Source organism: Eufriesea mexicana, unplaced genomic scaffold (assembly GCF_001483705.2).
Source record: "Eufriesea mexicana isolate 0111107269 unplaced genomic scaffold, ASM148370v2 scaffold54, whole genome shotgun sequence".
Classification (NCBI taxonomy): Eukaryota; Metazoa; Arthropoda; class Insecta; order Hymenoptera; family Apidae; genus Eufriesea; species Eufriesea mexicana.
The window spans coordinates 103,788-115,618 of NW_016908236.1; the positions used below are offsets into that span (position 1 = coordinate 103,788).

The 11,831-nt window shown below is 33.5% G+C and overlaps 3 protein-coding genes across 7 annotated transcripts; 2 read left to right on the top strand and 1 right to left on the bottom strand.

The window, feature by feature from the left end:
* The first annotated feature begins 996 nt into the window (after window positions 1–996).
* Window positions 997–5,298, top strand: LOC108554719 (PI-PLC X domain-containing protein 1). 3 transcript variants are annotated; one of them, XM_017910100.1, is made up of 8 exons: window positions 997–1,011; window positions 1,698–1,859; window positions 2,854–2,957; window positions 3,022–3,270; window positions 3,682–3,884; window positions 3,940–4,147; window positions 4,556–4,820; window positions 4,948–5,298. In XM_017910100.1, exons 2-8 carry the CDS (start codon window positions 1,846–1,848, stop codon window positions 5,192–5,194), a joined length of 1,290 nt encoding a protein of 429 aa, XP_017765589.1. In that variant the 5' UTR covers window positions 997–1,011; window positions 1,698–1,845; the 3' UTR covers window positions 5,195–5,298. The 3 variants fall into 3 exon arrangements, with proteins under 3 accessions (XP_017765589.1, XP_017765587.1, XP_017765584.1); XM_017910098.1 differs by lacking the exon at window positions 997–1,011 and adding an exon at window positions 1,463–1,626; XM_017910095.1 differs by lacking the exon at window positions 997–1,011 and adding an exon at window positions 1,463–1,592.
* Window positions 5,299–5,503: 205 nt separating this feature from the next.
* Window positions 5,504–7,711, top strand: LOC108554702 (chymotrypsin-like protease CTRL-1). 2 transcript variants are annotated; one of them, XM_017910063.1, is made up of 8 exons: window positions 5,504–5,769; window positions 6,108–6,316; window positions 6,376–6,481; window positions 6,543–6,703; window positions 6,787–6,885; window positions 6,943–7,127; window positions 7,230–7,348; window positions 7,631–7,711. In XM_017910063.1, exons 2-7 carry the CDS (start codon window positions 6,277–6,279, stop codon window positions 7,332–7,334), a joined length of 696 nt encoding a protein of 231 aa, XP_017765552.1. In that variant the 5' UTR covers window positions 5,504–5,769; window positions 6,108–6,276; the 3' UTR covers window positions 7,335–7,348; window positions 7,631–7,711. The 2 variants fall into 2 exon arrangements, with proteins under 2 accessions (XP_017765552.1, XP_017765560.1); XM_017910071.1 differs by having other exon boundaries at window positions 6,955–7,127.
* Window positions 7,229–8,223, bottom strand: lin-52 (DREAM core complex component lin-52). 2 transcript variants are annotated; one of them, XM_017910090.1, is made up of 6 exons: window positions 8,153–8,223; window positions 7,973–8,056; window positions 7,822–7,899; window positions 7,642–7,734; window positions 7,404–7,563; window positions 7,229–7,319 (listed from the first exon to the last, which is right to left on the bottom strand). In XM_017910090.1, the coding sequence occupies exons 2-5, from the start codon at window positions 8,010–8,012 to the stop codon at window positions 7,430–7,432; spliced, it is 345 nt and encodes a 114-aa protein (XP_017765579.1). In that variant the 5' UTR covers window positions 8,013–8,056; window positions 8,153–8,223; the 3' UTR covers window positions 7,229–7,319; window positions 7,404–7,429. The 2 variants fall into 2 exon arrangements, with proteins under 2 accessions (XP_017765579.1, XP_017765571.1); XM_017910082.1 differs by having other exon boundaries at window positions 7,642–7,740.
* Window positions 8,224–11,831: the final 3,608 nt, after the last annotated feature.

Consider the following 11,831-nt stretch of genomic DNA (forward strand, 5'->3'; position numbering starts at 1 on the left):
GATGTACGATATAATATCAAACGTGCATAGTGATCACGAAGTTTTGCGATTTATAGTTATAAGGAAAAATAGAATGATATAGATTATTAATTTCTAATTAATTCGAATTTCCTTCAATTTGTATCTTTCAATTGTTAGATATTTATGTGCAATGCATACTTGCAACAAATTTCCAACTATCGTTGTACGTACATGTGCTCCCATCTAGTAAGAAACTGTTCAACTATAGCTACATTTTATTAGCCCATAATATATAAAAATGAAATTCTTAAAGATAGAAACATGAAAAGAATGTATCGATTTTTTATTTCTTGAATTTCAATAAAAATTATTAATACTTTAGAAAAAAATTATGCATGTGTGATAGTTGTCCAGCGCAAGCTTTCATTAACAAGGCTTTTGAACATTGGCTGCAGAATTATCGGGAGAGCCCAAACCAACAAGAAATTTTTTTAATTTTTAATGTAATTCTATCTTTTTTCATCGTGGCACTGAAGATGATTTTCAAAAGCAAACACCAGTTTACGATCCTTTCGACATCGCGAATACGAAAGTTAAATAGAATGAGTCGACTAACCCTTCCAAGATTAGTTAAATTATTTGATAACCGCTTTCACGTGGAATTGAAGTTTTGTTTTTTACACTGTATTTTTGAGATGTGAGCTAGAGGTAGAAAATATTAGTTAGAGTAAAATTCTGAAGAAATAAGCAAAATTATAATTACTACCGGGAGCGATTACGTGTAGTTACGGCCCTGCTCAGTCTAAACACGTGGGAAATGGTGCGTGGCGGTAAAACATTGTATACGCGTTACAGACGAATATTTACTCCGTCTAATCGAGTTTCAAACCGCTTCGACAACTCTGTTCAGTGACTTCTGTATCTGAAAGATCTACAGAATACGATGTCGTACAGCAAATTCGTGCTGAATGAAGACCATAGTGCAAAAATGCGAGAATAGTGTCTAGAAAGTTCTCTAAGCCACTTATTTTTAAACTTTGACGATAAATTGTAATTATGCAGAAACACAGATAATTATAATTATGGATATCGATAAACTCGGGATACACTCACTTGACTCTCAAGATAAGAATAAACCTCTTAACTGTTTTAGTTTTTGTGTAATCCTCCATTTTATGGTTTTTAGGTTAACGTTTTACATTATATATTATAGTGTTATTACTTATACATCCATCGATTAGTATTTTTATTTAAAAAAAGTCGCAATAATGATACGCACGATCATGATCAACGAGCTTATTACGAAACAACGAAGGATTCCTTGCAAAATCACGCTGTATACGTCTGATCGTAGTGTCACGTGTTTTTGTTTACCTTTTTCTCTTCTCTCTCATTCTCGCTCTTTCCCATCTTGTTCGTGTATTTCCTTCTCATTCTACTCGCGATTATCGCAAAAGTCAGTTAATCCAGTGTTCAATAAATTCGTGGTCACGATCCAGATTAATAATCATTTAGATTAACCGTTGTATCTCATTAAAAGCAGTGATTTTAAAGGAGACTGAGATTGTGAAATTTCCAGTGGCAAAATTATTTCTATTTTTCGTCACGAATTTTCGTATTATACGCGGAAGGTTAACGAATTTTTTTTTTAAATTTAAATTAGAAGTAAATTAATAAACATTTTAAATCCCTAGTTTTCTATTCGATAAGGAATTAATTTTTTTTTTCTCTTTTAGCTTATCGTAATTATAATTGTCACGAAATGGAAGGACCTAACGTTGACTGATCACACGGGTCCAGTGACATATACGCAACAGGGATCAGTTCATAACTGTTAAAGATTCTGTCACGTACGAGATTCGTTCTATTGCCTCTCGTTGAAAGATGAATTTTAATAGGTGAGTTAATATTTAATAAACCAGTTGATATTTTGCAATCGTTTAATTGATTGCAAACGATTAGCCAGTACTAATTATACATAATTTTAACTAATTTCACACCGATATTTTTTCCACATACTTACACGTGTATGTAATAGTAATTATAATGGTAATTTTAAAACGAAACGTAGAAAAACGACTTGGTCTAATGTATTTTCTCATAAATAATGTTAATCAATTTTTTATCATCCTTTCGAAGATAATTCTACATACATGTTCGTGGAATTTCTCCGCATATAAATTATTTTACAGAATTTTTCCTAAATACCTGCGCGTGGTAATTTGAATAGTAATCTTAAAATGGAAATGGGTATAGTATATTTACTATTATGTATTTCGCGATAATACATTTTCTGCGATACATAATTTTGAATAATTTGAATGTTAATATATTTATTTTGACTCATTTGAACATACTTGATGACGCTCTTATGGATATCTTCTTGGTTAATTATCTTCGACAAATTGTCACGTGCTAAAAATATTTTTGCGAGACTTAATATTTCGTTAATTAAATTAAATGGAGAGCTTTTTATTTATTCGTATACGCTTGATCTCTATTAGATCTGGATCTCCTAACGCGATTTTCTCAATTCTCCATTTTGTTTAAAACGTTCGAACTACGAAACAATTTTTCCGATTTTCAAAACCAAACAGGAAAAAATGACTGTCATGATATCTACATGCACTATGAGAATTTTTTATCATGAACAATTTTTAACAAATTCTTCACGATGCTTTTCAAAATATTTACAAATAATCTTTTAAATGGTAATTTTAAAACAAAACAAGAGAAGGAGATTGTCATCTCTTCTTTTTCAACTTTGATTTTAAACAAACTCTGAGCAATGTTTCTTAAAGCATTTCCATGTACTCGCTAATTGTAAGATAATAATTTTAGACGGAAACAAGGAAAAATGCTTATTACCTCATCCACTTCCTCTAATTACAGAAAAGCAATGGCACGATGCATAACAAGTATACTGCTCGTTTCCCTATCGGTGATAATTGGTGGGACTTCGGCTGTCAGGAACTGCAACTCATTCTCGAGGAATTGTGAGTATATTTTTCTCGATAACTCCGAGGACGATATGTAAAGTCTCGCTTATTGTTTACTTAGGGCAGTCACAAATTGGCATACTGGTTTCTCCGCTGATCTTAAAATCGAAGATCCGTGAGATAGAGATATATTGGAACAACATCGACCTCGGATCAGGAGACGAGATTTCATTGTACGAGGAACGTCCTTCGGGATCTTTGCACCGAATTTACACTGTGACACCTGACAGTCCGAGTGGTATTCGGAACACAGGAGTGCAATTCGAGTTCATACCCAGCACGAACTTTTCTTTCTTACAGGAATGCTTAAGTGAGTTCTGGCTTTTCTCTCGAACGTTCCACTCTGTTGATTGACGATTAATTGCGTATATTAAACGATTACAAATTGATTCACTCGAACCTTAAAAAAAGTGGAACCTTCGAATTACAGAGGGCAGAAATCTATCAAAAGTTTCGTGCAAAAGATGTTTACAGATTGTTTAGATGTTTAGATTGTTAGAAAAATGTTATCAAGACGTGTCAAGAGGTGCAGTCGCGCTTTATTTAACTTACGTATTAGTGAAAAGACGTGGTAGAATTTAAATGTCAATTGAAGATCGCGATCCAACGCAATGGTACTTTTCGAAATAAAATTTGAACAGATGATCCTGTGTGATATTCGATTGTCAACGATTGTTAAATGAAGTCCCGTATTTCCAAAATTCTCTGGTATTCTTTTCAGAGTATTCACTGGTATGGAATACGAATAAAGGAACGAAGAAAGTGAAGTGCTTTAAGACGCAGCCGACTTGGATGAAAGATTTAAAAAGTATCCTGGGTCCTTTGAAAATGAAAGAAATATTTTTGCCTGGAACTCATGATTCCGCGTCGTACGACGAGGATGATAACAGCTTCAACCTCATCGCAAACTTAGCCGTGACTCAGGTAAACGTAACAATTTTCACACTTTTTTTTATCATAAAAATGAAGGAACTCTTAGGATCTAGATATTCTTGGCCAACTAATACACGGTGTACGATATTTGGACATTAGAGTGGGACATTATGAAAATACCAAGGAGATTTGGTGGACCAATCATGGGCTATTTTATCGATCAGTCCCTTTGAAGATTGTCATAGACCAGGTGAAACTATTTCTCAACAATACCGAAGAAATTGTGATAATGGATATTCGTGAATTTCCCATTGGTAATGTTTAATATGAAGATATAAAGAATACTTAATTGTCGTTATTACGAAGAATAATTTTTTCTTTATTATTTCTAATTTTACGCTTAAATCTCTTGTAACACGGTATTCTAAAGATACGATTTCGATATGATATCGAAATATGCGAAAATTGCGACAGTCCTCCTTTAACACGATATTTTTATTAAATTTCTATATAATACGACTTAATAAATTTGGGCAGTTTTCATATAGCATTCTATCATTTATTTTTGTTAATTTGTATTAGATTTAAGTTTCACTTAACACGGTTTTGATGCAACGAAAATTGAACAACCGTGTTATAGAAGGCTCGAGTGTAATTACATTTTTCTCTGCTAAATAGATTTCTACATTATATCAATTGGTATATTTTTCTGTAATAAACAGGTTTCAATAATATATCAGATCATCGAGCGTTGGTCTCATACTTGGAAGAAGAATTTCGGGACTACTATCACCTAAATAATCATGGATGGGGAATCACGTTGAATGAGATCTGGTCTTCTGGGCGTAGATTGATAATCGGTTATGAGCAAAAGGAAATTGTGAACAGCTATGATAGTATGTGGCCTTGTGTGTTGCATAAATGGGGAAACGTGAAGAACGTGCAAAAATTATACGAATATTTGCATAAAATCGAAACTGAAGACAGGTATAGAATACTTGGAATATTTTCATTTTTAAATATAGAGATCGATAACGTCTCGTGTACAGTTGAAAATTTAATTTAGACATCGTGTCAAATCTTAGCAGCGAATTTTATAATCATTCTGTTACAGCAATGAAGTATTGAGGCCACGAGCAGCAATGGCAGAATTGACAGCAGATTTTAGTGATATTCTTCTCAACAAATTAGGAAACCTTCGAAAGATGGCGCATAGTGTTAACTTAAATGTATCTAATTGGTACAGTACCATTTGGCAATTCACTGCCAATATCGTGGCAGTGGATTTCGTAAGAAGTACAGATATAGTCGATATTGCCATTCAGTCTAACAAGAATCGTCATTTGCACTGTAGATATTAATCATTTTGCAATTCTATCGTTGTTAGCTTAGAATTGTAATATGTTAGTAGAAAATGTTCTGCAGGATCAGACAAGATTTTATTTTGATACAGGAACTACCAGGCCAGTCCAAAAAACAATTATTGAAACATACAGATTTTTAATTAAAATTAATGTACATAGATTGTTATTAAAGTATAGAAACATAATTGTATGTACTTATTTATTTCATTGAACTATTTTATTATTATTATCTATGTATATTATATCTAAATGGTTGGTAGTTCTAGTGTTAAATCCATTATGATTAATACTCGTCCAGAACACGAAGAGACCTAACATTTGTCTTTAACAGATGTATTTTCCAATGAGGTCTTTAGATGGAATTATTTTGCTATAAAAATCGTATTGTCCAAGTTACGTAATGTTAAACAATGCGATGTTTGTTTAAAAGCATCGTTTTAGACATTTTCTGTTCGACCATTTGTACGGTTTACTTCATGACAATGAGGCTTCCGGCGGATGAAGGAATAATGACTTGATCGTAACGAAATCCATGCCACATCGCGTGTTACGAAATGGGATCTGTCAAACAGGTCAGTTCGAAATATGTTTCAAACATCGCCAGTCGACCGAAGAAAAATGTTTCTTTCGTCGATACTTCTTCATTGTATCTTCGCATTTAGTGTCACTCAACAGACACAACATTTTCTTAGCGAAAATTATCCGATTAATTCGATCAATTGCCCAGACAACAAAATGTGTACCTTTCTCGAACACTGTACTGTTATTTCAAATTTAATGAATCACAATCTGCTGCCGATTCATAGGTAGATCAGTGTGATCGTGATGATATAATGAACGAAAATGTGAACAGCGTATCAATTATAAAAATTCGAGTCTAAATCAAATTTTTATTTCAAAATTAACACAGATTTCGTCAAGCAATTTGTGGCTACGAGAATACGAGAACAAAGGTTTGTTGTAACGTGGATAGCAATACTGTGAACACAATTTTCACTCGAAAGGATGGTGCATCTTTCACGAGGTCGAACTTGACTCCTGAATGTGGTAACAGTCCCGCGCGCGGGGATGGTAATTCTATGGGAACGTATCCTTTCGTAGCAAGAATTGGATTTATAAGTAAGTGAAGATTAGAAGTAAATTTAAAAGCACAGTAATCTTTAGTAATTTTGTTGTAGGTAATATAGGTGAAATGAAGTATCCTTGCAATGGTGTAATTCTAAATCAGCGCACGATATTGACTACCGCGAGTTGTGCTCTTGCAAAGTCTAGAAATTATAAATTGTGAGTACTCTAATTTTTGAAAGGACTACTTCCATCAGATATTTCATTTTTTTTTTACTAGGAATTCTGTGGTCGTTGGTGAGTTTAATATTGATACTGTTTCTGATAGTAATATACAAAAACTTAATATATCCTATGTGATAAAACATCCTAATTACCAAACAGAAACTTTTGCGAATAATATAGCAATGTTACACTTGAAAGAATCAATACAGTATACTGGTAATTATGTAATATTCTTAGATCTTTTTTATGTTAAAAATGTATCTATGTAAAATATTTGCCTTCTCTTTTTCCCAATTTAGTAATAGCTCAACCTGTCTGTTTTTTACCAAGAGATGGATACATAAATGTAGGAATGAATGCTATTCTTGTTGGATGGGGTGAACTGGCAAACCAAAGAAGTAAGAAAATTACATAAAATTTAATTGAACAGAGAATTATAAGTTCTAATTATTTAGTTTCTATTGAAGTGAGATCTTGTAAGCAACAACATTTGGAAATGAAGATTGTATCAACCGAAGAATGCAAGAATTACTATGCTCGAGGATTAATTGTTGAACTGTGTACTATAGGGGATGAAATGCCATGTTCAGGATATAATGGAAGTCCTCTTATACTTAAACATGGCAACATGAATTTTTTGGTAAAAATTTGTTATTCATTCAATATTTCATAATATATTAGATTTAATTTATAATTAAATCATATGTTTATAAAACTACAATTATATTTACACAACTTTCAGTTAGGTATTTTGTCATACGGATCCAACTGCAACATGACCACCAACTTTCCATCAGTCTTTGTTAATGTACAGAAATATACAAGGTGGATTCTGGAAAATTGTTAACTATTAATTAAAGGGTTAGTAGTTTATTTGTTACTGTATATTTGAATGAAAAAGATATTATTTTCTTACGTGTCATTTTTTCAAACAAGCTTTTGTTATTTATGTTTGAAAATGTTTAAATATTTTCCACGGGTCATCTCTTTTGCTTCTTCTAATCCCAATTGATAGGCCATGTCATGTAACTTTTTTACTTCAGATATTAAACCACCCATTGACAAATTTCCTAATTCTAACACAAAAATTATCTTATTTTTAACATACGAATTAATATTACTTTATAAAATTTTCTTCTCAAGTATAAGCTTACGATGTAACTGGTTTATGTCATCTGGAGTGAGACCAGCAGCCCAAGAAGATGGCTCTGTTTGAGGGGAATTTTGAGCCACAAATTCATTTACACCTGGAACTTCATTAATCGCTAATATATATATGATATATCGTCATTTTTATTAAAAACAAAATAAATAATTGTATAGAATACGCTTACTTTGTTCAGGCCATAAATCTGGCGATGCTCTATCTAATTTTTCAAAGCTCATAAGACTTTCTTCTACGCAAATTAAATCTGTACATGGGAAATATGTTAAGATGAATAAATTAATTACTGGTTAGTTTAAATATATCTTAAATATATTTACCTGGTTGGTCTGGAGGCTCTTCGGTAGTCATTATGTTCATTGGATAAGTTTTACCTAACCTTTATTTCAATTTAACAGTGAAAACTGAAATAAATAACATAATAACTATAAACGTAAAAATAAAATTTCAAAAGTAACAAATCATCAAATTGTTGTCATTAATTATTATTCAATATTTACGTTATAAAGTTTAAAGATTTTCTTTGTTTCTTGATATTTCTTCTAATTGTTCCTTCAAATATGGATTTGATTGTAGTAATTTCTTTCTTTTCTGACGTTCAATATCACGTTCTACGCCTAAGTGAAGCTGTTTTCTGTTAAAGTTATGAAAATATACAAAACTGTTAGATTAATGTACCGCGAAATATAATTGCGTCATGTAACATGGACTGGACACTAGGATTCACATTAACAGTATTTTGAATTAATTTGAATTTATCACCACTAATGTGAATTTATTGTTTATCGATTGACAATTTAATCGAATATTAGTTCACTGACTTAAAAACAAAACATCTGAAGAAATATATTCTCTTTACTCAATTTTAAATACATATTTCTACTGTTATAATATATACCACATTTTCAACGGTTAATCCGTGTTACACGATGAGAACAATTTGATTACGGGCGTTACATGTGCATAACCTATTATTAAAAATATATATTACCTTTCAGCTTCCTGTTGATAGTGCACATAAACTATCATACCAATTGATGTTGCACAACATAACGTAAATATAGTTTTGGCAATTGTTGACATTATATTGTTTATTATTTAAGTATACATGTGTAGGTACTTTTTCAGAGAGAATTATATCGATGATACGCAATTGCAAGGTATGCGAGATATCGAATGAGCGGTGCGAGTTATCCAATTCGATTCTCGAAAGTACGAACGGCAGTTTGTGAGAAGTGTGAAGTGCAAAATTCCGGTGAAAAATCGCAGAAAGGAGGGCGAATTTAAAAGCTGAATGCTGAAAAATGTAAGTGAAGCAATCTTTCTACATTATTCTTTATAATTCTGCTATAATATTTGCTTTATAATTTGGCAATTGTTAACATTATATTCTTATTGTTCATTATTCAAGTATACATGTGTATGTACTTTTCAGGGAGATTATATCGATGATACGCAGTTGTAAGGTATGCGAGATATCGAATGCGCGGTGCGAGTTATCCAATTCGATTCTCGCAAGTACGAACGGCAGTTTGTGAAAAGTATGAAGTGCAAAATTCCTGTGAAAAATTGAAGAAAGGAGGGCGAATTTCAAAGCTGAATGCTGAAAAATGTGAGTGAAGCAATTTTTCTATATTATTCTTCATGATTCTGCTATAATATTTGTTTTATAAGTTATTATCGTGGATAATATACGATTCAAATTTCGTATTCTTCGACACACCGTATTTTCGCCATTTTAATGGGCGAACAAAAATTTCAAGTACACAAAATATCATTATTTTATTATTTTATTAATATTTATCGAGAATTATGCAATTATCGGTCCTTTCTTTTTGAAACACGTAAAAAGATAACGTATTCTGAAAATTCACTACCAACGGAAAAATCGATGGCCAGCAAGCTACAAAATCTTGCCGCAAGAGGACACAACAAGTATATCGTAGACTTCAAATTGAAATTACGACGAATAAAATAGCAATAATATCCAAACTTTTTCTTCTAATAATTAATAATATTTAATAGGAATTCAAAAATTTTCATTATATCAATCAACAAATGCCATTAAAAACCCTCAAATTTATTACGATACTTATTATTCTTTAGTCCAATTTTTATTCAAATCTCGTGCAATCATCTAACCCCACATTTTTGGCACGATGTATTTTTACAAAGGAAACTCATTTTATATTGCACTTAGGACATTCAAATCTATCGAATTATGAAAATTTATCTACAGGATGGTCCAATTAATAATTCTCGCTACGTGTGATTCAAGATCAGTATTAAGGCTATACATTCATCTTTTCTGATACTCGTGTTACTTTAGGAGGGACGATAATCCTCCCGTGACCACGCAACCATCTGAAACGTAATTGCGACCGGAAGGAATCTGATGATGCGGAAGGGTAGAGGCGACGTTACCGGGATATAGGGTCCGTTCTTATCTACAGAACACAGGCCACGTTTCTCTGCCTCTCTGTATTCCACATCTCGTAAGTTATATCACGACTTCAGGAGCAGCGTAGGACATGGTATGATGAATCGACCAGGTTGCCCTTTGCTCGCCCTTCAGTCAGTCTCCTTATGTCCCTTATAGTCCACTATTTGCATATCTAAAATTTGTACTATAAGCCAGTCTTCGTGATATACACAGTTTTTTATGAATCCACAATGTTGATTATTCTTATAACATCTTTGTTCAGTTTTACATTTGATATTGTTTTGTAGGGTCTCATGGGATAGGACTGAATCACTGAAAATCTGTATTGGAGTTGTAGACCTATGTTGAGTTTAAGCTAGCTGGTTCACACTTTGATTGTGCAATCCAATTTATCTTGAATGATTTTTATCTTAATCTCCTGATTTACAACACAGAGTCACAATCGTTTAATTTTAATTCCAACCTCATTACGAGTTTCTGGATTCTTCTATCATCAAACCCAAGCAATATGATGGTTTCAAGCTTCTTTCACGTATCATGGTCTTCAATCAGCCCACAACCAACATTCACCAAAGGCACCATCAAAGTCCTGAAGATCAGAGCTACTTCTTTCTTATCTTCAAATCTGAAACGTCTGAACTTATCCTAAGGGGAGAGAGTCACGCTTCACCCAGATGCAGCTAGCATTCGTAGACTTCCTAAGAAGAACTGCTCCTCAGAAAGGGACGCGTGAGAGAACGGTTTAGGATATAATTATCGAATTCCGTTGGCTGGCTGCTGGACACAGGGCCCCCGTGTATCCTTAGTGTGAACTTTACTGAACTTATATAATGCATGCGTAAGGAGAATGGACCACCCATGTAGAGAGGTCTCTCTCGACGCGGCCTCGAGTACCCTTAGGAGTCGCGCGCGGACCAAGTACTCCATCGGACCGAGTAGTCGCCTGGACAGCATACCGGGTAGAATATGACACCAGGTATGAGAGCCAGCTTTTTCTAGCGGTCGAATAATATGCACCATACCGGCTTGATGGAACCCGTTGCGATTCGGCTTCCGAATGCCAGCTCTGAAGACACTCTTCCTCTAGTGAGAGACTAACCTAGGTAGTCAAGCTCAATAAATTTAAAAACAACTTTGACTGGGTAGGATTTATTAATATTTGTTACAATTCGACTTTAACTATTACATTCACAGGGTTTTCTTCATTGGAATGTTTAAATAACCGAGTTTAGTTAATAACTACTAATTAATAGTGACTCTGGCAGTCCAGGTGAGATTGGTTTCATACATTGGTCTCCATTGGAATTTTCTTTTTTTGAATTGTCTCTGACTGATCTGGTGATTTGATTGTAGGTTGTTCATGATTTTAGAGCAACGTGGAGGAGTGGAAAGGCGCAGTTCATTTTATTCTGCAAAGTATCGTCAGGTTCTTCTGCAAGTGACGTTAATAGACTTATCGTTGGCGAGAGTCCAAGGAAGTTTGGAAGTTTAAGAATCCACTAGGTAGTTCGATGACTATTTTGTACTTCCGGGACACATAGTATATCAGACAAATCCGTAGAAAGCGCACCGGAATGACGAGTCGTGATGCTGTTCCTTCGTGAAGAGCAGTAGAGGCCGAAGATTTCAGGTCAGTCCGTCTCGAGAGCATAATGCATCACAGTACGGGAAAGAGGTGTGTAAACGAACTTTCAATAACTTCCGAAAGTAATCGGTTTTTTTTTCCTTTCTTCTTT

Coding starts and splice junctions, on each gene's coding strand:
- LOC108554719 (XM_017910100.1), top strand. Junction 3,885..3,939: donor CAAACTTAGCCGTGACTCAG/GTAAACGTAACA, acceptor AGGAACTCTTAG/GATCTAGATATTCTTGGCCA. Junction 4,148..4,555: donor TATTCGTGAATTTCCCATTG/GTAATGTTTAAT, acceptor TGTAATAAACAG/GTTTCAATAATATATCAGAT.
- LOC108554702 (XM_017910063.1), top strand. CDS start 6,277: ATGGGAACGTATCCTTTCGTAGCAAGAATTGGATTTATAA. Junction 6,317..6,375: donor AGCAAGAATTGGATTTATAA/GTAAGTGAAGAT, acceptor ATTTTGTTGTAG/GTAATATAGGTGAAATGAAG. Junction 6,886..6,942: donor TGAACTGGCAAACCAAAGAA/GTAAGAAAATTA, acceptor CTAATTATTTAG/TTTCTATTGAAGTGAGATCT.
- lin-52 (XM_017910082.1), bottom strand. CDS start 8,012: ATGAACATAATGACTACCGAAGAGCCTCCAGACCAACCAG. Junction 7,900..7,972: donor AGAGCCTCCAGACCAACCAG/GTAAATATATTT, acceptor TCCCATGTACAG/ATTTAATTTGCGTAGAAGAA. Junction 7,741..7,821: donor AGATTTATGGCCTGAACAAA/GTAAGCGTATTC, acceptor CGATTAATGAAG/TTCCAGGTGTAAATGAATTT.